Source organism: Oryza brachyantha, chromosome 5 (assembly GCF_000231095.2).
Source record: "Oryza brachyantha chromosome 5, ObraRS2, whole genome shotgun sequence".
Taxonomy (NCBI): domain Eukaryota; kingdom Viridiplantae; phylum Streptophyta; class Magnoliopsida; order Poales; family Poaceae; genus Oryza; species Oryza brachyantha.
In genome coordinates this window covers 11,103,519-11,126,129 of record NC_023167.2, presented here as the reverse complement: position 1 = coordinate 11,126,129, position 22,611 = coordinate 11,103,519, and the positions used below count along the sequence as shown (strand labels likewise).

The 22,611-nt window shown below is 45.9% G+C and overlaps 2 protein-coding genes across 2 annotated transcripts; one reads left to right on the top strand and one right to left on the bottom strand.

Moving 5' to 3' along the window:
- Positions 1-6,314: 6,314 nt before the first annotated feature.
- On the bottom strand, positions 6,315-7,575 carry LOC121054523 (NDR1/HIN1-like protein 1). The gene has a single exon (XM_040524513.1). The coding sequence runs from the start codon at positions 7,417-7,419 to the stop codon at positions 6,601-6,603; it is 819 nt and encodes a 272-aa protein (XP_040380447.1). The 5' UTR covers positions 7,420-7,575; the 3' UTR covers positions 6,315-6,600.
- Positions 7,576-9,195: 1,620 nt separating this feature from the next.
- Positions 9,196-11,367, top strand: LOC102715392 (heat shock 70 kDa protein BIP5-like). Its single transcript, XM_006655182.3, has one exon. The coding sequence runs from the start codon at positions 9,196-9,198 to the stop codon at positions 11,200-11,202; it is 2,007 nt and encodes a 668-aa protein (XP_006655245.2). The 3' UTR covers positions 11,203-11,367.
- Positions 11,368-22,611: the final 11,244 nt, after the last annotated feature.

Genomic DNA, 22,611 nt, shown 5'->3' with positions numbered 1-22,611 from the left:
ACCTGATATTTTTATAGAAATTTTATATAGGAAAGTTTTTTTAAAAATTATATAAATTTATTTTAAAATTTTTATAGCTAATATTTGATTAAGCATATGTTAATCCGCTATCACGTTTTACATGGGTTTAAACCTGTCCGAACGCAGCCCCGTGAGTCCGTGACTAGATGGAGACTTTAGTTTGCCCTGGCACGCATGGTTCACACACAGCGAATAGTAGGTTACTGATGGCATTAGAAACTTGCAAACAAAGAGAAAAGTGATTTGACAAAATCTAGTGGACACTGTCTTAATTTCCTGTGGAGATTTTTTTTCCTATAACAGTTTGGTTTTTGTAAGAGATTTTTATATGTGAGTTTTTTTTTTCTTTTTGACTAGAAGTGCTACAGGACTTTGCCTAGTAGTGTATTTTCATTTATTTAAATATATACAAAGTAGCCGGTTACATGAGAAGGAGGAAAAGGAAACAAATAAATCTATAAGGTTTGTAACCAATCAAAAACTATTTGCTTTAATCGCTAAAAAAAACTTTTTGCTTTAAAGGCTCCTTCATACTGCACATATGTAAAAGAATCTCGTTCCTAAACAAGCTTCTCCATGACTGAAAGGTAGGTTGCTCATCCTGAAAAATTAGTTCATTCCTTTGCTTCCATATATGCCACATTGCAATGAAACAAACTTTGAGGAATCCTTTTTTTCTGAAGTTAATCCGTGCTAGTACCATCATTATTTGTGAGTTTATTATATCTTTGAGAGTTTTTCCCTAGGTGTGAGCTTGTTGTTTCATATGGCATCTTCGGAACGTGGGAGTTCTATAGGATTTTTTACATGAAACATTTCAATTCTTCTATTATACTCCTTCCATCCCAAGATAACTTTAATTTCTGAGTAATTTCTCATTCTTGAGGAGGTACCATTGTTTTCTATGTAAAATTTGGTACCTTGTACCACTGTTTTCTATGTAAAATTTGGTACCTATAGAAAACAGTGGTACCTCACGATATCTCCTCGAGGATAGAAAAAATACTCTTAATTTCTACTCATCATACACCTAAGATAGTAAAATATCTATACTTTATCATTATTTATTCCTAATGTTTGTATTCCTTACTTTCACAAATTCCAACTGAATAATTACTCAAATAATTTTTTTGGAACAAATTAGAATGGCTAAAACTGACGTTATTTTGAGACGGGGTAGTACCTTAAAATTACTCCAAATCAAACTTAAAAGTGCTTCGAACCAAAGATGCCCTTCAAGGTAGTAAATCCTTGAAAATGATCGATATTAAACTAAAAAATAACGTGGATTTTAAAGTTTTACATGGGATTCGATATGGTACAAAACGTATCAGGTCATCCAATTTTATTATTTGTTAAGCGCCTTTTCTAAAAATAATAATAATTAAGCCCCTCTTTGATTCAAAGGAATTTTAGAGGATTTCATTTCTATAGGAATTTTTTCAATAAAGCCCTTTGAATTAAAGGAATGAACCCTATAAAATTTCTATGGAATGCATCTTTCTATATAAGTTTTGGAGGAAATTTAACAAGAGGTTGAACCTCATGGAAAAATTCCTTTGAGTCTATATCTCTCCTCAAATTCGTGTGTTTTTCATGTGGTCCAATCAAACGGTCATTCCTTGTTTTTTCTATGATTTGCAATCCTCTTTTTTATACCTACATTTTTGTCAAAATTCTATATTTTTTCTATTTTTCTGTTTTTTCATTCATGTAATTCAAAGGGGCCCTAAGAGTATTGTTAGGGAAATAGACGTATAACCGAGAAGCAGATTTAACAAGGAAAATCCTTACAGGAAAAACCACGGGCGCCAACCGGCAATAACCACTATGAGGTGATGATTACAATAGCAAGGGAATACATCGGGCTGTCGCACCCTTCCCGTGCAGCTTACAGTGGATATATATAAGGGAAAATCAGAGAGTCCTAATAGGAAAATGTTGACAGAATTCTATTAGGAAACTAATCCTACTCCTACTCCAAGTAGGAAACGGTTACAAGAAAGAAACCTAGTAGGAAACTAGTAATATAATCCAAATACATTACAGATAATAATTCGGATCATATCTCTAACAATCTCCACCTTGAGACGAATTCCCTTATAGCATAAAAATTGAAATCACCAGAAACCTCATATAGATAAAATCACCTTGCGGCAAATAGTCTTTTGGACTATAATAAGCACGAACCAAACTTGAGGACAACGAGAATCTCGCTTGTTTTGAATAGGAGCAGTGAGCCATACTTCAAAGTTGCAATGGGAATAAAACCCTAAACCTGTTGGTATAAATTGGTGGAACCCAACAGAGATGCGAACCAAAACGAAGTATTTGAATCTCCTGATAAACCTCATGAAAAATTGGTCATGTGCTCATAGCAGTTCTTCTGAAATCATGTGATCAAAACAAGAGCATCGAGTAATACTTCAAAACTCTTCGTAGGATCAAATCTTAAAGTTGTTGGTATAAATTAGGAGAACCCAACAGAATAGCGAAACGAAGTATTGAAATCTCCTGATAAATTTGATCAAAGTGATAAACAGGAACGAAAATCTTTTCGATGAATTGTTTTTCCCTTCCAAACACCGGCTTGTAGAAGAAAAGTTAGTAGATCAAAGGGCGCCAATGTTGACGTCAGAAATCGATCTGGTCTGACGAACCAGCCGGCGGTGGCGGATTGCAAATCAGAACTCGGTTGTTTTTGGTCTCGTGAACACCAGCTTATACAACAAAACTCTCATAAGAATCTGCCATATGCTGAAACTGATCTTGCCATCAAACTTCTCAATGTCTAATTTGGTGAAAGACTTCGAGAAAATTTACAGATCAAAAAATATATGGTAGATCTCAAGAATGAGAGAAAAATTCCTTGATAGACTTGGTGCGTGCGGGTAGAAAAGAAATCAATGGAATATTGATCTTCACCAATTGATCCTGATCTTGACCTTGACGTGACACAAGCACATGCAGCCACACCTTGCTTCCTTGCTGCTGTACAGCTACACGTGCACGGGGAGAGGCGATGGTGGTTGTTGCTGCTGCTGCGGCGTGCGTGAGGAGATGCGGATGCGGACGACGCCGCGCCGCGGCCGGAGATGCACGTCGATGATGCAGCCAGCCAAAACGCACAACGACCAACACGACCGAGTAGATTGGACACATGAGTGCTATTTGTTTGACCAAGAACGACATGTTTCATGCCAAGACCATGGACATTGATATTAAGCACCACTTTATTCGTGATATTGTTGCTCAAGGGCAAGTTACTGTGGGAAGATACACACTGAAGACAATCCTGCAGATATGCTCACGAAGTCATTTTCCAATACTAAGTTCAAGCATTGTCTAGACTTAGTAGGTGTTCATGGTGCTTAGCTACCCTTCGGGGTTTTGGAGACATTTTCTTCTAGTTCATATTTATAGGGATTTTGATTCAAGAGGAGGTTTGTTGGGTTATGACTTAAATAACCTAATCCTAATCCTAGTACTAGTCCTAATCCTAGTCATAGTACTAGTCCTAGTCCTAATGCTAGTCTTATTCAATGCCTATAAATATATGCCACCCCTGTACCTGTAATCCCGTACCTTTATTAGTGGATTTGTCTTCCGTGGTTTTTTTTCTCTCTACTTTAGAGGGGTTTTTCCACGTTAAATCTTGTGTCTTGATCTATTATTCCTAACAAGTATTATATCCCTTATCTCTGCATCATGGAAGCACACGACCTAACAATCACTACACATGCAAATATATAGAATAGAAGAGGTTATGCATGAGAGACATGACATCATTGGCTTCTGAAATAAACAAACATTGATCCCTTTAATGCTCCATGAGAAACGATGTTTGGACATCCCAGTTAGGGCTAGGTTGAAGCTCGTAAGTTTTTCGCGCTTGGCTACTCGATTTGAGCTTGGCTCGATCTCGTAATGAGCCAAGCTAGCCCGAGCCTAATCCAAAGCTGGCAAGCTTTATGGAGTTAAGCTCGAGCTTCTCACGAGCTTACCTATATATGCTAATTTTATTTGATAAGATAGTGGATTAAGTAAATTATTATATATTTAAATGATAAGAAAATATGGGTTGGTATTATATTAATTTTAAATCATGTATATTTAATTTAATATTATATAATATGATTGGCTTAAATTAATTGCTTTGTCAAAAGAAATACCATAAAAATATACTATCGTGTATTCAAGCTGAGCTCAAACTTAGCTCGCGAGCCTAATCGAGCTCAGGTAAACCTGCCTAAAAGCTCAAAGTTTGGTAGCCTTGATTCGAGCTTGCCTCAAGCCTAGGAAGGATGGCTCATTCAAACTCGTCTCGTTGACGGCCCTAGTCTCAACAAAGATTGAGGAAAAAATAAAGAGCAAGAGAAGCGTGTTGTGCATTCAAAAGAAATGTAAAATCTCGCTTTAGAATTTAGGGAAAAGTCCACTCTATGTCCTTCATCTATTGGTTGACATTCATTCATGTCCCTTAAACGTAAAACCATACATAAAGCGTCCTATAACTTCTAAAATCAATGCTAATCAAGTCACTCTATAGCATTGGGAGTGATGTTGGCTGACATAACATGTTGTCTTTGCTGACTTTTTTTTTTGCATGGCGACTAGGTGGCATTTTGACTTGGCCTTTTAGGTGATGTGGTACCTATAATGCTTATGTGGCATAGAACATTAAAAAATTAATTAAAAATAGCTATGGCCCACACATAACTCTCTAAAAAATCGTACGGCATACATACCATCTTCTCTCCCCTTCCTCTCTGCTTCTCTGCCCTTCTTTCCTCTAGCTCTACTAGTGGTAGAGAAGGTGGCTAGTGTGGATTCGAGGAAGCCAATCGTGGCTGTGGAGATGAGAAATAGGGAATGGTGGAGATGCAACCCCCTCGCTAGGTGGCGATGATGGTGTTTTAGGAGCAGTACAGGGGGAAGCAACTTGAGCCTCGAGCGTTGAGGGTGACAACAGGGAGCCCGGGAGGCAAAATGAAGGTGACACTATCCACTACTGCCACCACGCCATCCAAATCTAATTCCTTAGCGGTTGGCGCCCAAACAAATCCAAGTTCAATGTACTTTCTACTTCTTAGCTAATTGCTAATCACCACCCAAATCCAATTTCGTACCACTGACAAATTGTGAATCAAGTGAATCTTTTTGTGTGTAGCAGAAGCTCAGCCGCTGTTTTGACACGGAAGAGATAATCTTGGATCTCAAGTGTGATGTTTGAGTGATGGGGCATAGCAGCCTCCTGGCGATGGCGATGTCCCTGAGGATAGAGGCAGCAAGATCAATGACGCCTACAATGATCAATACAACATGCGCGACTAGCAGAGGTGGAGGCGGGGAGCTACTTCTCATTTTGATGGCCAGATTCAACCTCGTCGGTTGACTTGTACTATTGTCCCATGGTGTCACGCACAGGGTTTACGTTACTGTGAAGAGCTCCGAAGCCGCCACTTGGCGGAGCGTGGATTTGGGTGGTTTCTCGCTACAATCATTGTGGTTATCATGAAAACCGCAATAACCGCAGCGAAGAATGCCATGCAAGTACCACGTCAGCAAAAGCCACTCTCAATACAACTAAGATGCTTTATCCACAGTAATTTTAGGAGTCGAAGGATATGCTGTATACCCGGTTTTACGATTGAGAGTCATGAACGAAACTCGAGCTAGTTGAAGGACCTAGAGTGGACGCTTTCCTAGAGTTTACGGCGAGTTAGGCTGCAGTCTTCTTTTTGGGCCCTCTCGGCTACCAGGTCTGCAGGCCTCCATGGAGAGGATGCCCTGCAGCTCATAGTTGGCCCATCTTTCTCGCTCCTGGGCTTCAAGTTGCCAAGTACTCCAGTACAGCTATATACTGCAGTTCCACTAACATCACCATTTCTGGGCTTCAAGACTGCAAAGCAATTGATCAACCTTTTCTAATAGTTGTTGTAACCAGGTATAGGTACATGAATACTACACCTCTCCAAAGTACACATATTTATTTTTAACTATTGTCTGATAATGTAATTATTTTTAATATTACTTGTTTTGTTAATGGTTTTCTGTTTAGATTTAGTCCAATCCTACCTCTATCTATCCCTTTAGTGCTATTTGTTTTATACTCCTCCATTCTATATTCATCTGAATGTTATATATGTGTACAAATTTATTTAAGATTAATGTAAATTTAGAGAGTAATAGGTCATCATATAATATGAAAGGGGAACATTTATGAAGTGGGACTGTCTTTTCTACTCGGTACTTAACTTTAGGCTACGATATTAAATTAGAAATGCCTGGAATGGAGTGAGTAAATCCTATATATTACAGCCAACAACTAGCATCAATTCTGCATGCTGAAAATTTTGTAGAACATATCATGTTATTTATTCGGCATATATACATATACGTATCTACTGCAAAGGAGGGGTGACACGTGTGCTTGTGAATATACGTACATACGGCCGCCCCACAGTACAGATACGTATCTACATACATCATATGTACGTCTAGCAGTATAGGTAAATTCTAAATTTCTACGCATACGCAGGAGGAAATTCGATGCCATGAAGCTAGCTAGCTGCTTGATCACATGTCGACGGCGCAGGAAGGGTTGCCGAGCAGCGGCGCCTCCGGCCCGGCGCCACCGCCGCCGCCGCCGCCTGGCTGCACGCCCTTGCGGACGCCGACGAGGAGGTCGCAGCGCGCGTACATGGAGTGCCACCCGCTCCGGAACGGCCCGGACACGAACCGGACGCGGCCGAGCACCACCACCCGGAGCGCCACCACGCCGTAGGACACGTCCGTGGCCAGCGCCGCGGCGGTGTCGGGGGAGACCGGGACGGGCGGCGCGGCGGCCCCGGCGCCGAGCACGGGCGCCACCGCGACCGCGCTGTCGGCGTCCTGCACCAGCGGCGGCATCGGGACGGGCGCCGTGATGGGCTCCCCGCGGTACGCCACGTACGCCGCCAGCCGGTCGTACCGCGCCGCCGACCGCCCGTTCGGGTTCCGGATGACGAGGGTGAACTGGAACGACGCGGCCAGCGCGGTGGGCGCCGCCCCCGGCGAGGAGTCCGCGCCACCGCCGCCGCCGGCGGTGGAGCCGTTGAGGCTGAGCGAGTACACGGCGACGGAGGTGACGGCGAAGGCCGGGCGGGAGGGGCGGTAGACGAGGTAGAGCACGAGAGCGGTGATCCCGGCGAGGAGGACGACGACCAGGACGACGAAGTAGAGCGTGCGGGCGGGGTCGGCGCCGTAGCCGTACATGTCGCCGCCGCCGCCGCCGTAGTAACCGTACCGGCGGCGATGCCCTCCGGTCTTGAGGTCGTCGGCGTGGACAGCCTTCCCTCCTTGGTGGTGGTGGTGCAGGTGCTCCGCCGGCTCCGGCGGGAGGTGGTGCTCGGCCATGCCCTCGACCTGTTTGCTCTCGGTGCCACAAGGAAGCTTTGATGAGGCCGAGGAGTCGGGTCGCTAGCTTAGCTAGAGTGACATGTGCGCGTCGAGCGGTGCATGGCTTTTGCGCGCGTCGAGGGGAGCGAGCGCGGCGTTGTTTGGATCCGACCGCTTGAGCTGTCTGCACGAACGCAAATCACACGCGAGGGGTAATTTTTAAGTTTTTTTCTATGCACATGCTTTCTGAATCGATGTATTTAAAAAAATAGTTTTATATAAAAGTTGTTTAAAATATTCAAGTTAATCTATTTTTTAAAATTTTTAATTACTAATAAATAATTAATCATACACTAATGACTTATTTTCGTCGCTGGTCGGTTGTGACGAGGCTTAGGACATCTCCAATACATAATGCTTAGTGACCCTTAGATGTTACTAATAGTGGAGTCAGAGCGGATAGGGTCACACATACTGCCAATACATTATCCCATCTAAGTTTAATTGCCTACTTTAATTACCTTCGTCGCTGCCCTGAATATTTGCATCCACCATGAAGTTTCAGTATTTCACACTCGGTTAGTTGAGGATTAGTTCGAATTTCTTTGGAATAGAAAGATTCGAGCTAAAGGATGTCGTTGCGGTTAAGTAGTCGGGCATCTGATGCTGGCACTCACCTAGCTAGTGGGCTCCATAATCTTTGAGCTTGGAGCATCTCCTCATTTGCTCCATGAGCTCTAATTAACTTTCCAGTTAACTTTGATCATACAGTCTAAGTGTATACTCATATTTTTTTCCCCCCGAAAAAGGTGATATTCAGGTGCTCTATGCCTGTACAAAGTAAAAACACGCAGAAAAAGCACCATAATCCCCGCCTGCAGCTTGTCGAAATACTGAAAACGTCGCAGGAAAATCGATCTACGACGAGCTCCTCTGCCCGGTGTAACATTACAACCCTGCAGATTTCAACTTGGCCGGCTCAGAAGGAATTTTTTTTTTTTAATTTCGAGCAAGCTAGGAAGGAAATACTAAAGGTCATAAACTGCTGACCTAAGGCCAGTGTCAGTGGGGATTTTGGGAAGGTTTTAATCTCATTAAATGACATGTCATATAAGCAAAAACAGAGATAGAATGATTTATGATGATAGGTAAGAATTGAGTTTTATGGGGATAAAACTTCGTATACACATTTAATTAGAACATGAAACTAGATTAAAACATTCACTGAGGGTATTTTGTTTTCTCTTTATACATCTAATCAACTCTTATTAGTCACTCGAATGTAACATTCAGTGATATGTTAGCCTATAAAACCGTGAAGCTAATTTTACACTGACAACAATTTTTTTTCCATCCACTTAAATATGTTTTTTTTTTGATAATATGTCACTACTGAAAACCCCATCTACATCGCCGTGCGCCGACCGGCCTGTTTAAATGCCTCGATCCAGCAAAAATCTAGCCCAACATGTATTTCCGGCTCGTCCTCTCGAGCCCGGCCCATCACGGCCCGGCCGGACCCATACACCAAGAAGGAAACCAAAAGCTGCGCGCCTTCCATGTCCGGAGCAAAAGCCGAAGAGCCACGTGTTAACACGTCGTTGCACCGTCCGATCGTAAAACGAACGGCTCAGATCACGCCTCCGACGCGTACGCCTCCCATTGGACGGCACACGCGCGCGCCAAACTCGAATTCGGATTCCCGGATCGACTCGGCCACGCCCACGCCGACGCGCGCGCGGCCACCGTTATATATATGCCGCGCCACCCGCCTCGTCCTCCCCGTGTCTCACCATGGCGTCGACGAGGCAGCTGCTGCTCGGGCTGTCCCTCGCCGTGCTGTTTCTCGTTGCGCTGCCGGCGGCTGCCGCACCGGCGCCGAAAGGTAAAGCCGCCGCCGCCGGCGGCGGAGGTGGCACCGTGATCGGGATCGACCTCGGCACGACTTACTCGTGCGTCGGCGTCTACCGGAACGGCCGCGTGGAGATCATCGCCAATGACCAAGGTAGCCGGATCACGCCCTCGTGGGTGGCCTTCACCGACGCCGGCGAGCGGCTCATCGGGGAGGCGGCCAAGAACCAGGCGGCGGCCAACCCGGAGCGGACCGTCTACGACGCCAAGCGCCTCATCGGCCGCCAGTTCGCCGACGACGAGGTGCAGCGCGACATGAAGCTGCTGCCGTTCGCCGTCGTCGACAAGGCCGGGAAGCCGCACGTCCGCGTCGATGTCAAGGACGGCGACGTGCGGCTGTTCAGCCCCGAGGAGATCAGCGCCATGGTGCTCGTCAAGATGAAGGAGACGGCGGAGGCCTACCTCGGGGAGAAGGTCACCCGCGCCGTCGTCACCGTGCCGGCCTACTTCAACGACGCGCAGCGGCAGGCCACCAAGGACGCCGCCACCATCGCCGGCCTCACCGTCGATCGCATCCTCAACGAGCCCACCGCCGCCGCGCTCGCGTACGGCATTGGCGAGAAGGGCGCCGAGAAGAACGTCCTCGTGTTCGACCTCGGCGGCGGCACGTTCGACGTCAGCATCCTGGCCATCGACGACGGCGTGTTCGAGGTCCTCGCCACCAACGGCGACACCCACCTCGGCGGCGAGGACTTCGACCAGCGCGTCATGGAATACTTCATCAAGCTCATCCAGCGCAAGCACGGCCGGGACATCACCGGCGACGCGCGCGCGCTGGGCAAGCTCCGCCGGGAGTGCGAGCGCGCCAAGCGCGGGCTCAGCAGCCAGCACCAGGTGCGCGTCGAGATCGAGTCGCTGTTCGACGGCATCGACCTGTCGGAGCCGCTGTCCAGGGCGCGGTTCGAGGAGCTCAACAACGACCTCTTCCGGAAGACGATGGTGCCGGTGAAGAAGGCCATGGCGGACGCCAGGCTGAGCAAGGCCGACATCGACGAGATCGTCCTCGTCGGCGGCAGCACCAGGATCCCCAAGGTGAAGCAGCTGCTCAAGGACTACTTCGGCGGCAAGGAGCCCAGCCAAGGCGTCAACCCCGACGAGGCCGTGGCCCACGGCGCCGCCATCCAGGCCAACATCGTCAGCGGCGACGTCGACGGGAACACCAAGGACGTGGTCGTCCTCGACGTCACGCCGCTCACTCTCGGCCTCGAGACGGCCGGCGGCGTGATGACCACCCTGATCCCGCGCAACACGCCGGTGCCGACGAAGAAGACGCAGCTGTTCACCACGTACAAGGACAGGCAGACCACCGTGACCATCCAGGTGTACGAGGGCGAGCGGAGCATGACCCAGGACAACCGGCTGCTCGGCAAGTTCGACCTCACCGGCATCGCGCCGGCGCCGAGGGGCGCGCCGCAGATCGAGGTGACGTTCGAGGTGGACACGAACGGCATCCTCAGCGTGAGGGCGGCGGACCGGGCGACCGGCAAGTCGGAGAGGATCACCATCTCCGGCGACGAGCGCAAGATCAGCAAGGACGAGATCGAGCGGATGATCCGCGAGGCCGACGAGTTCGCCGACGACGACCGTAGGGTGAAGGAGCGCGTCGACGCCCACAACAGCCTGGAGTCGTACGTCTACAGCATCAAGAACACGGTGGACGGCAAGATGGGCGACGCCATGGAAGGCGGCGAGAAGGAGAAGGTGGAGGAGGCGGTGAGGGAGGCGTATGACTGGCTGGACGGCAACCACGACGCCGGCAAGGAAGATTACGAGGAGAAACTCAGAGAGCTGGAGGACGTGTGCAACCCCGTCATGGCGGCGGTGTACCAGAGGTCCGGCGGCTCACCGAATGCCGGCGACGACGACGAGTACGACCACGACGAGCTTTAGGCATAGCTAGCTAGCTCCTTTTCACTGACCAGCTAGAATTTTAATTTTCTTTTTTTTTCCCGTAGAAATTGAATAATAGGCAGACAATTCGACCTACTGCAATGTAGTTTATTACTTAACCAAACCAATTTTACAGTTTTTGAATAGGTACTGTGCGGTACTAAAATTTTGATACCTTTTCAAGTACTATAAAATTACTCTTATTACTTGTATTTACTTTTTTGAACAATGGAAGAGCTTTTACATGTCGACCTTGTGCATTGTTCCAATTCAAAATATTGTGTTGTGTCAATGTTCTGAAGACGATGGAAAAACAGAGAACATAGAGAGACAAACCTAAGTCAATGCATAACACTTCAGAAACTTAAGTGAATCAGTGAAATGCATAACACTTCAGAAGAAGTGCTTTTACTTGATGCCGATTAATTTATGCTAACAATTTACATCGATCACAGAAAGCAAGCAGCTTCAGTCCTGTCGCTCTACTTGAAGCTGCTTGCCACAGAAAGTAACAGGAAGGGAATTTTCAAGGTACTCCCAAGCTTGTTTGGGCCATACATTAGGCATTGAAGGTTGACATTTGTCTTACCCTATTGGAGGTAAGACCTCATAATTAGAAACACTAATAGTGATTTTGTACCTACCATTAAAATACATCATTGTTTATATGGAAACCAGAAACATGATGTTGTGTACGATATGTTCTATAATTATTGAACCATGAATTTCAAGAATCAAGTCTTCTTTGCCATTTTCTAAACATATTTAAAAACTAAGATAAAATCCTAGAGTAAACTCCTAAAGACAAGGTTGGCAATATTAAATAATTTAACTATGTACGAAAATTCATGGAGCAAGGGAATTAAGAATCATCTGTCAATAGGCTAAACACAGTTTTCGTAGAATATGACTTGGTTAACGTTGGAGAAAATACGGAAATAATTTTGGAACATGAGCTGAAATGAGTTATATATCAACGGTTTGTCTTTGGATGAAAAAAACAAAATCTGATACGATCTTATCCATTTTCATGGCCTCGTTGCGTTGATATATGCGTATTGCAAGTTGCACTTGATTGATTATTACTCGTACAAAGTCAGATTAAAGCTCTGAATATGACTAGAGAGAATGACTTGCCCATCTAAGAGATTGGTTTCTGTAGGAAGATGCCAAATCGTGTCCTACTGAAGTATGTTGACTAAATTAAAGTGCACACTTGGTTGGTTGTTATTGATGAGCAAGACATCTCGCTCTCCTGATGAAGAGGTCCACAACTCCTGCTAGACATAGGCCCCGTTTAGTTCATGAAAATAAAATATTCGGGTGTCACGTCGGACGTTTGATCGGATATCGGAATGAGTTTTTGCACACGAATGAAAAAAAATTCATAGCTTGCCTGAAACTGCGAGACGAATCTTTTGAGCCTAATTAATCTATCATTAGCACATGTGGATTACTGTAGCACTTATAGCTAATCGTGGGCTAATTAGGCTTAAAAGATTTGTCTCATGATTTTCCCCTACGTATACATTAGTTGTTTTTTCATCTACGTTTAATGCTCCATTTAGATGTCTAAAGATTTGATACAATGTTTTTAGAAAAAAAAACTTTGGGAACTAAATGGACACATACTTGTTTCTTTTTACATAATGAAACATTTATTGAATCCAACCAATTACTACCTCTGTTTTTTGACTTTTGAATTTACGCTTACTTGTTCGTCTTATTCAAAATATCGGTACAATATGGAAAATTATAAATCATACTAAAAACACCTTTGATAACAAAAGAAATCACAACTAAATAATTAATAATCACGTAGATTTTTTAAATAAAATGAATAATCAAGCATTGATAAAAATCAGCGATGTCAAAAATTAAATTAGGGTAATATAGTTGAACTCAGAATGCTCTTGGTCTCTGCATAAACTCGACATGGTCGTAGCAGCCCCAGTAAGCCATAATGCAATTTTTGCTGTTGCTACTGCTCGCAATCTGGGGATTTCTGAAGCTAACGTCACACCTTGTGTGGGAGAGAAGAAAAGGGAAACACTCCATTATTTCGCTTCTTGTTAAGTTTATATACCAAATTTAAATTTTTAACTTAAATTAAGAGTTTTAAAGTTTATCACCGATGTTTTATTTTCTAACATCGAAATTTAGATCATTATAAGAATACGTATGTATATAAAATTTCTATTTACAAATTAGTTTTTATTTTTAAATATGTTGTTTGATTTTTTTTTCACGAAATCTCCCGAACAATCACCCCAAAATGTTGAGGGGGCAGGACTACCAAGATCTTCAGCATTACTGCAGAAGTGCAGAAGGACACAGTAGCAAGCGTTTTGATAGCATTATGGAGAATTCTTTATGCTATGACACTTCACTGCAGCGCTCAATCTAACCCCACACAACCAGGATTAATTCAGTGGTGGATAATTTATTTCTAATGCCATTTTTTGCTTCCATTTGCCGCAGAATGTTGCCGTGGTGGAGAGATCCTATCATCTTGCATGACCAATCTATGCGCCCAATTCAACTTTGAAAGGAGACACTAATGATTATTCATTGCTTGTGGTATAAGCTATAAGGTTGCATTAGAGTCAACACATATACTAGTTACACATATACTAGTTTCAGATCGATAATTCTGGTTGTTTTGGACAATGTCTTTTAAATTTATGTTTGACCGTGATTTTCTATTAAATATATATAAAGTAAAGTAATATTTATTTTATTAAAGTACTCTTTATAACTCATCTATTCATGTTGTCTTAGTGTTTTTAAACTAAATATTTTAAAAGATATTTAGTCAAAGTTTTAGAACTTTGACCATAATCTTGTCCGAAACAAAAAGAATTATGTAACTAGAGTGAGTAATGATTGGTTATAAGGTCTATTTTTTATCTCCTATTTTTTTCTCTCCCTTATGGATTTAATGTATTTTTCTTGGAGTATGTGTATAGCTAGCTCTTGCATGTGAGCTAACCCCACATCTTTTTAGTTTCCTTTCTCCTCCACATCAGCTTATAGCCATCTTATAGTATATTATTGTACTTGCTCTAATAAAAAATATTTGTGATTTTGCTTGATTTTGATGTTCAACTTGTGCTATTCATTGAATTTAAAAGCATGTGCAGATTAAACAAACATGCATATAAAATCCATAATGCAAATTTGCTATTATCAAGGTTCCTACTTCTTCCCTAACACTAAAGAACACAATATAAAAGGAGGAAAAAAAGTGAAATCAAAGGTGCACTTTATTAATTTTGCATGAGCTGAAGATGCACATTCATAATAAAATTGTATTTGAAAATGATATTGTACATCCTCACCATGTAGAATGTCCAATCAACTCTTGTGATATTATTACATTATCGAAGGGCTTGGTGGGTGCCTCGGGCTTGGGGCAGCATGTGGTGGAAGATCATGGTGTGGATTTGGGCCTGAAGGAACTGGTCTCATGCCACCGCTAGGAGGACCTGGGGGATGCCTTGGGCTTGGGGCAGCATATGGAGGAAGATTGTGGTGGATTGGGTCTGGGCCCAAAGGAACTGGTCTCATGCCACCATCTATTGCACCACTACGAGGACCTATCAATGTAATACCATGGTGATAGATTCGGTATGAACCATCGCCTACCACTTGAGCAAGAGGTGTTGCAGTGATCCCCAAGTAATTTGATATGAGTATAGAAACTAAGAAGTAAGACATGAATGCCATTTGTTTCTTAATTACTTTGCATGTGTCTTGCTACGTTTTGGTCTAAGCAAGAAGTGCTTGCCCCCAATGAAATATACACAAAGAGATTAATGGGTTGTCATAATAACCTTACCTTTTGCATTAATTTATTACCCTATCTAGACAATCCATCAATGTATACTTGTTTAGATAAGCTTGTTTGGGTAGCTTCCTATTTTAGTTGCTGGATAAGCTTATTTGGCTAGCTTCTTATTTTAGTTGCCTTGTATTAATGACCTTTGTTAGGAAAATGTGGTCTATTTACTATACAACATAATCTCTTAGCTACATTTAGAATCAACGTTCTCACTAATGGTCGGGAAGGTGGCGAAAACCATGGAATATGATGAGATCGAGAAGGTGGAAGCCGTTGATAGATTTTTAATACCTGTCATTGAATAGAGATCCGACTACTGTATTTGAGGACATAGGGTTTAGCCCATACTAATGTATTTGCGAGATAGTAACAAGGTGAAAGACATAGGGATTTTTTATTGGTTTGCCCCCCTGATGATGGGTAATAGCCCTATTCTTTATTTATATATATTTGATGGGAGTCAATCACACCCCGCCCCTACACCATTGTACAAATAATGCTGAAGAGGATATGATGTAGAAGGCCAATGAATTATTTCCAATGGAACTGTGAAATAGGTACTAGTCCCAGGAAAATGATGTTGATACCAGTGGTAACATGACGAATCAATACAATATTAATACAAATATAATATGTAAGTTAGGACACCAATCCACAAGTAGTAGTTTGGGTCTAAGAACAAAATCTCAACCTTCATCTTTGAAAGTGCATCCAGGCCTCCAATTTGTTTTTAGTGATTAATGACAATCAATTGACGAGGCCAAATGTCTTACGTGAGATTGTGAAGGAGAAGATTACTACTCATGAAAGAGAAGCATTGCATTGCCCCTATTGAAATGAAAATAAAAATGGTATAATCGTGTTGGGATGAATGTTTAATTTCAATTGTGAGTCATTTAGGAATGTCGTACTATAAAGAGGAGTATTGCAATGAAATCTAAGAATGAGTCTCGTGCTCGGAAATATTTTGAAGTGTCTCTTGCAATCTTTCTTGTATTTGTGTTGTTTTGACTGGAAGTTTCGAAGGTGTGGTTGGAACTTCCGAACAATTCATTCGCCCAAAGTTTCAGTTCTATAAGTTTTCTGAAAGTTCCAAAGGTACTTGAGCTCTTGAATTTTAGTTTTGTAAGATTTCTGAAAGTTATGGTGGTGAACCACCGGAAGTTTTGAAGGTACTTGAGCTCTTCAGTTTTGATTATGGAAGATGACCGGGAGTTCTGGTGAAGAGATGCCTTTTCAAAGAAGATTTTGAATTTCTAAGTGTTGGTGGCAGTTGAGTTTCAATTGACCGGAAGTTCCAAAGGTGCCTTTGGAAGTTCTGAAGAGAGCATCTTTTGCCCTTAAGTGGCAGATTTGGAGAGAGGCTATAAATACCTTCTCCACCCGTCAAGTTAGGGTTGCTGGTTCATTTGTTCATTCTTTTAGCCCTAGACTTGATTTCTTTAGATTCACTTTAAGTCTTGCTCTCTCATTTCCTCATTTCCATGGATCTAAGCATTTGGATTTTGTGTGTGTGTGTGAGTGGTTGGTTTTGAGTTGGTTTGAGTGTTTGGTGTTGACTTCAGGAAGAAATTTCTTGAGCACTAGATTTATCCCTAAGAAGTTCTTACAAACTTGTTACTCTTGGTGGTTGAGGACACCTAAACTGCTAGGCATCACTCCTTGAGCCACCGGTGCTTGTGTGGTGAGACAAGGAGAAGTTTGTAAAGGTCGGGTCTTGCCTACAAAAGGGAAGATACACCTCGAGTGAAGGGGAGTGCATTTGTGCAACCCTGAGGATAGGGTTTGTAAAAACCCAGCTCAAGTGAGCTCCTTAATGGAGAGTATGATTCCTTCAAGAATTGGAATTTCGATAAAAAGTCTTCGTGCAAGATCTTGGTGAAATCTCTTTATTTATCCCTCTAAGCTTTGTTGTTTGTTGGCGCGCATACTCTAGTCACTGCTTGTGCTAAACTTGATTGCTTATTCAGGGAGTTTGCTAGCTAGCATCTTCTAGTTTAGTTTCTAGACCTGGTGTAGTCAGAAATTTCGAAGGGACCAGAACTTCCGAAGGCCGGAAGTTCTAAAGGTTGACTGGAACTTCTGAAAGTTTTAGCTTCTGCATTATTTCCTTTAAAAGTTTTATCGTCTATTCACCCCCCCCCCCTCTAGATCTTGATTTACTCAATCAATCTTCTGCCTTAACTTAAGTCAAGGGATAAAAACAACAACAATGGGGGAGGGGTGAGTACTTTCATACTCCACAGGTGTCACGCCCTGATTTTTACCCTAGCTAAAACTCAATAAAATAATGCATTAAAAATAACTTGTTAATTAAAGTTCAGGAGAAAAGCAGTGTTTAAATTAATTTAATTAATTGGAAGCTTTTCGGAATGTTCTAAAATGTCCCGAAAAACATTTTAAATCATTAACAAGATTTAAATTTGAATTGCAGTCAATAAAATTTGTTCAAATAAACTTAACAAAAATCAGCAAAATTGGAGGCGATTTCTTTTTTCCCCCTCCTTCCTTTTTGCTTTCTTTTTCCCTTTTTCCCTTTTCTTTCTCTCTTTTCTTTTTCCCCTCCCTGGCCGAACTCCACCTCCACCTCCCCCTATCGTACTCCCTCCCTGCCCTCCTCCCTGTGCGATCACCCCAACTCCTCCTTCCAGCTGTGAGCCGATCTCCACCTCTCTCAAAACTAATCCCAATTAATTAGGACTATAATTCTTATCACTTTTGAAACCTTATCTATTCCTTTTTAATAGGAGATGGATAACTAGATTTATCTCTAGCTCCCCCCTATAAATACCCCCTAGAGCCTTGCCTCTTTTCCCCGTCTCCCTCTCCCGTGCTCCTCCAGTCGCCTCCAGCCGCCCCTCTCCTAGCAGCAAGCCACCGGCAGCGCTGCTGTTCCTATTCGCAGCAGCCGTTCGCCGGGTTTTCTCCACCGAATCTCAGGTTCGCATCTATTTTATTCTTGAGAATGAATCTAAATTAATCTACCGTTTAATTGTTTAGGTTTCCTAACCGAACAGTGAGGAACAGCAGCAATCCGTCGTTGATCTCTCTACCAAATCTCAGGTTCGCATACGTTTTACTCATGTGAATCAATCTATCATTAATCTACCATGTAATTGCTTAGGTTTTCCAATCTAATAGCTAGCGTGATATTGATCTACGTTGTGGAATTCAATTTCGTACGTGTAGATTGATTTTACGTTAAAGTCGTTTAGTTTTCAGTTTAGCGAGTCGTTAAATCTCGATTTAACGGGTCGTCTAATTCCCGTCGTTGTTTCGCTAACAGTGCACAGTTTCGCGGTTCGGATCTAATTCACCGTGCGAATCTATATTCACGCATGTTTTAGTTCTGTCATGCGAATACACGTCCTGTTCGCAATTTTCCGAGCCGTGGCCCAACTCGCGCTCGAAGTCTCCGCCTCTCTCCCTTCGGCCCCTCCTCTCCTCCCGCACGTGGGCCGAGCCACGGCCCACAACCACACCCGCACCCGAAGTCCTGTCCTCCTCCCTCCTCTCCCGGGACAACGACAGGTGGACCCCACTTGTCGGACCCGTCCCCTACATCCAACCGGTGCCCACGCCTACGTGCGCCCGCACGTCGCCACACCGCGTCGCGCGCCGCTAGCTGCTCGCCGTGCCGGCCGCACCCGTCGTGCCGCACCGGCATGTTGTCCCGGCCGTGCCGCGCCCTCATGCCCGCATCACTGCCGCCTACCTCGCGTCGCCCGCCTCGGCCGTGCACAACCGAGGGGCCGCTCCTTCTGGCTGCGTCGCAACCGCTCTGCGGGTTCTCCGCACCGCGTCGCTGTTGCACCGCGCGCCTGCCTCGCCGCGCCCATGACCAAGTCGCGCTGCGCCAGCGCTTGCACTTGCTGCTGCGCCGCATCACCGCCGCGATCACGTGCCCGCGCCATCGCACTACCTCGCGCCAGCCGCTCCCCATCCGTGCGCTCGTTCCTCGCCGTGCCTTGTGCTCGCCCCTCCGTGCTCGTGCACCTCCTCGCCGAGGCATGCCGTGTGTGCGCTCACGCCGTCGTCAGACGTCGGGAGCCACGCGCCATCGCCGCCGGGTCACTGATAATCCAACACGGTCGCCTCTCCGGCCCTCTTGGCCACACGTGCGCCGCCTCGTGCTCGTCGTCCTCCCTCTCCCTCTCTTTTCCTCTCCGCCCGTGGACGCCGAGCCGGTGCCGCCGCCGTGCCCTCGCGCGCTCCGACCGTTGTCATTGCCCTTCCGCCGGTCGGCACACCCCGTCGCCATCACCCTCATCTCACCGAGCCGCCGTCTGGATTCTGCCCGCGACGATGCCGCTCTCCACTGCCGCCACGTCGCGCCAGCGCCCGCCGCCTCGGACGCGCTCCACCGTGCCCGCGCCATCGGCCTTGCCGCCACCGCCACGCCATCAAGCCGCGATGCTGTGCCGCCATGTCGTCCAGTCGTCACGTCGGTCGCGCACGCCGCCCGCTTCTACGACGCCGCCGCTCGTGCCTCGCCGCCGTCGGCCACACACTCGTCCGCCCGCGCCACGTTCACCCACCGCGCCCTCACGCTCTGTGCCGCAGCCGCACTGCACGTCAACCTCGCCGTCGTCGTGGCCGGGCATGCGTCGCCGCCACGCCGCTGGCCACGCTGCGCCGTGCCACCGCACCGCCGCCGCCAGCTGCTCGCCGGGCCGGCCACACCCGTCGAGCCGCACCGCCTCGCCGAGCCGTCGTGCCTCGCCTCTGCCTCGTCGCTCGGTCGCGCCAGCATTCGCGCGCCGCACCGCCTCGCTTCGCCCGTGTCCGCAACGGCCGTGCCCGTGCTTTCCGCGCCACGTCGCCGCCGCCGCCACGTTTGCCGCCGCCTTCTTTGCGCGTGTGCGCGACGCGGTCTCTAACCGCCACCTTCGTCCTAGCCGCGCCACCCCTATAAAATTTGCCTCCCTGCCCACTGCCGCCACTTTTCCCCTCTCCGCCCGAGCCGCCGCCGTGCCTAGCCACCTCGCCGCTGTGCCCGATCTCGCCACCTGTGCGCCGCCGTCCGCGCCGCCGGCCGTCACCACCCGTCCCGCCACGACGCCAACTCACCGCCGTCGTTCCCGCCGCCGGTAAGCCGTCGCCGTCCCCCTTCCCCTCTCTTTTTCCCTCCGCACGCTGTTGCTGAGGCCGCCGCCGCCACTCGTGTGCGTGCTCTAGACGTCGTCGTCGCCCCTCCGCCCGTCGTTACCCACGCCTCACCGTCGCCGACGTGACCTCGCCGACGCTGGAGCGTCGTCGCCCTCCCGTCGCGCCGTTGTCGTCGTCCTCCCCGAGCCGCCGCCGTTCTCCCTTCGGCGCCACCGCTCTTAGAGCCATCGCCAGCTCTCGCGCCGTCGCCCACTGGGTCATCACCGTCCGCCGCCACCACCGGTTCGCGTCGCTCGCCATCGGGACGCTGCCCTCCACCGTCCTCCGCGCTGGATGCCGCCGCCCTCCTCCGCCAGGCCGAAGCCGTCCTCCCCCTCCTCTCTGTTCTTTGTGGCCGGCTAGAGGGGCCCACATGCCAGCCGAACACCCTGCCCTCTCTCTCCCTTCCCAACGGGGTCCACCCGTCAGCCACCCCCTCCCTTCTCTCCCTCCTCTCCTCCCCGGGCCCACGTGTCATCCCCTCCACTTCTCTTTCTGTCACTAACCAGTGGGTCCCAGTGCGACAGCCCTCTCTCTCTCCTTGCTGATGTCAGCTCCTCCAATTAATTGCGCAATAATGCATTAAGTTTTCTGTTTAGTTTAAGAACACGGTTAATGTTCTAAAATTCACAGCTAATTCATCTAGTCTCCGTTTAGGTCCATTCAAGTTTCATTAAATCCAAAAAAATGCCAAGAATCCATTAAAAATAGTTTCTTTCTCTGTTTCAGTAGTTTTATAGCCTGTTTTGTTTGTTTTGCCTTGTTTGTCGTAGGTTTTTCCCACGTCGCAGCGCCGTCCGTTCCCGAAGTCGTTGTTGAAGTTCCTCGTGGTCTAACCAAGGCAAGTGGCACCCTTCTTTGATCATATTGACCCGATGTTTATAAAATTCCTTGCTTTACATTTAAACATGCATTGTTTTATGCAAATCTATTTACTTTATTTATCTATTGGGCATTTACCAATATATCCATTGATTCCCACTCATTATTATTGTCATCCCAGGGTTAATTTGACTAGAATTAGGGTTAGTCAATGCTTAGCCATGCTTAGTTCAACTAGCTCACTAATTATTATTTGATTATTGATTAAACTTTGATAGACCTTTAATGGTTGTAATCATTATTAATATCCCGTTGAGGATTAATACAACTAAAATATTGCTTATGGTGTGCTGTGGGTGCATGGTTATGAGAGTCGTGCCCATGACAATTAAGGACCGGTTCTCAGAAAACCCTGAAAGTCTTACACGTACTAACCACAAGCCAGAATGGGCAACGGTGAGACTCGTAATCTAGCTTGTCCCTATTCGACGTACCAAGGCAAGGGTGAGCGTGATGGAGTATGGACGGGCAATCGTGGTGTAATGAAAGCCTCTGCTGCTTTCGGATTCACCAAGGCACAAGAGGGGACTACCCGACTTGGTGTAAAGGAGGGGGTGAAACCTGAAGTACGGTGCGATTGTCTAGGGAGGGTTAGGTGAAAGGTCTTATCATGATTTTCATACTGAGGTATCGTGGTGATACGTTGGGGCATGGTAATATGCTTGGGAGCCATGTCTTGTGGGTAAAGTTGTACACCTCTGCAGAGTAAAACTATTCGAATAGCCGTGCCCGCGGTTATTGGGCGAACTAACAGATTCACTGGGATTAGTTGAACCATTAATAACCTAATCAATCTTGGAACTGGTTTGACCCTGCGTAACGTGGTGTAACGTTAGCAGTGGTTTGGGTCTGTCGCAACGTGGTTTAACGTTGGACAGAGGGTTGACCCTGTCGCTACGTGGTGTAACGTTCGACAGCGGTCTGGGTCTGTTGCAACGTGGTGTAACGTTGAACAGTGGATGATTATTTTAAATATTTACTTACTTTTATTTCAGTCTATTTTTATCTACTGTTTTGCTAAATTACTGCAGCTTTTGTGCAAGTTAACCTTAGCCTATCCTTGATACCCTATTGCATTCATTATTCTTCCTCTCTTGGGTGTTACTTGTTGAGTACGGTAGTTTGTACTCAGCCTTGCTTAATTTTCCCCCACTAGAGCAAGTGCCAGAGCTTGAGTCAGAAGTCAGAAGAAGGTTGTTTTCAAGGTTGAAGTGAGGTTCAGTCCGCCGTCGAGAATGTCTGTGGTGTGGAGCCGTCATCGTCAGCTGAAGCTGAAGATTAGATGGTTTTAGCTTTGTTTTCTTTTTCCGCTGCATTTCGATAGATAACTGTTTTTATTTGTTTTTAAGTCGTGAAACTGTGTATTGATTGTCATAGTGTATACTTAAGCTGATTCCTGGACCGAGATTATTGTTCAGAAATTTGGTGTAAATTTTTGGGCGTGACAACCGGCCACATAAAATATATAAATGCAAGCTGCAAAGGCATGCTCGGGTTTATCTGTGAAATATGTTATTTTAAAATATTTTCCAAAA

What these genes read in the sequence shown, in the direction of transcription:
- LOC121054523 (XM_040524513.1), bottom strand. Translation starts at nt 7,419, where the DNA reads ATGGCCGAGCACCACCTCCCGCCGGAGCCGGCGGAGCACCTGCACCAC.
- LOC102715392 (XM_006655182.3), top strand. Translation starts at nt 9,196, where the DNA reads ATGGCGTCGACGAGGCAGCTGCTGCTCGGGCTGTCCCTCGCCGTGCTG.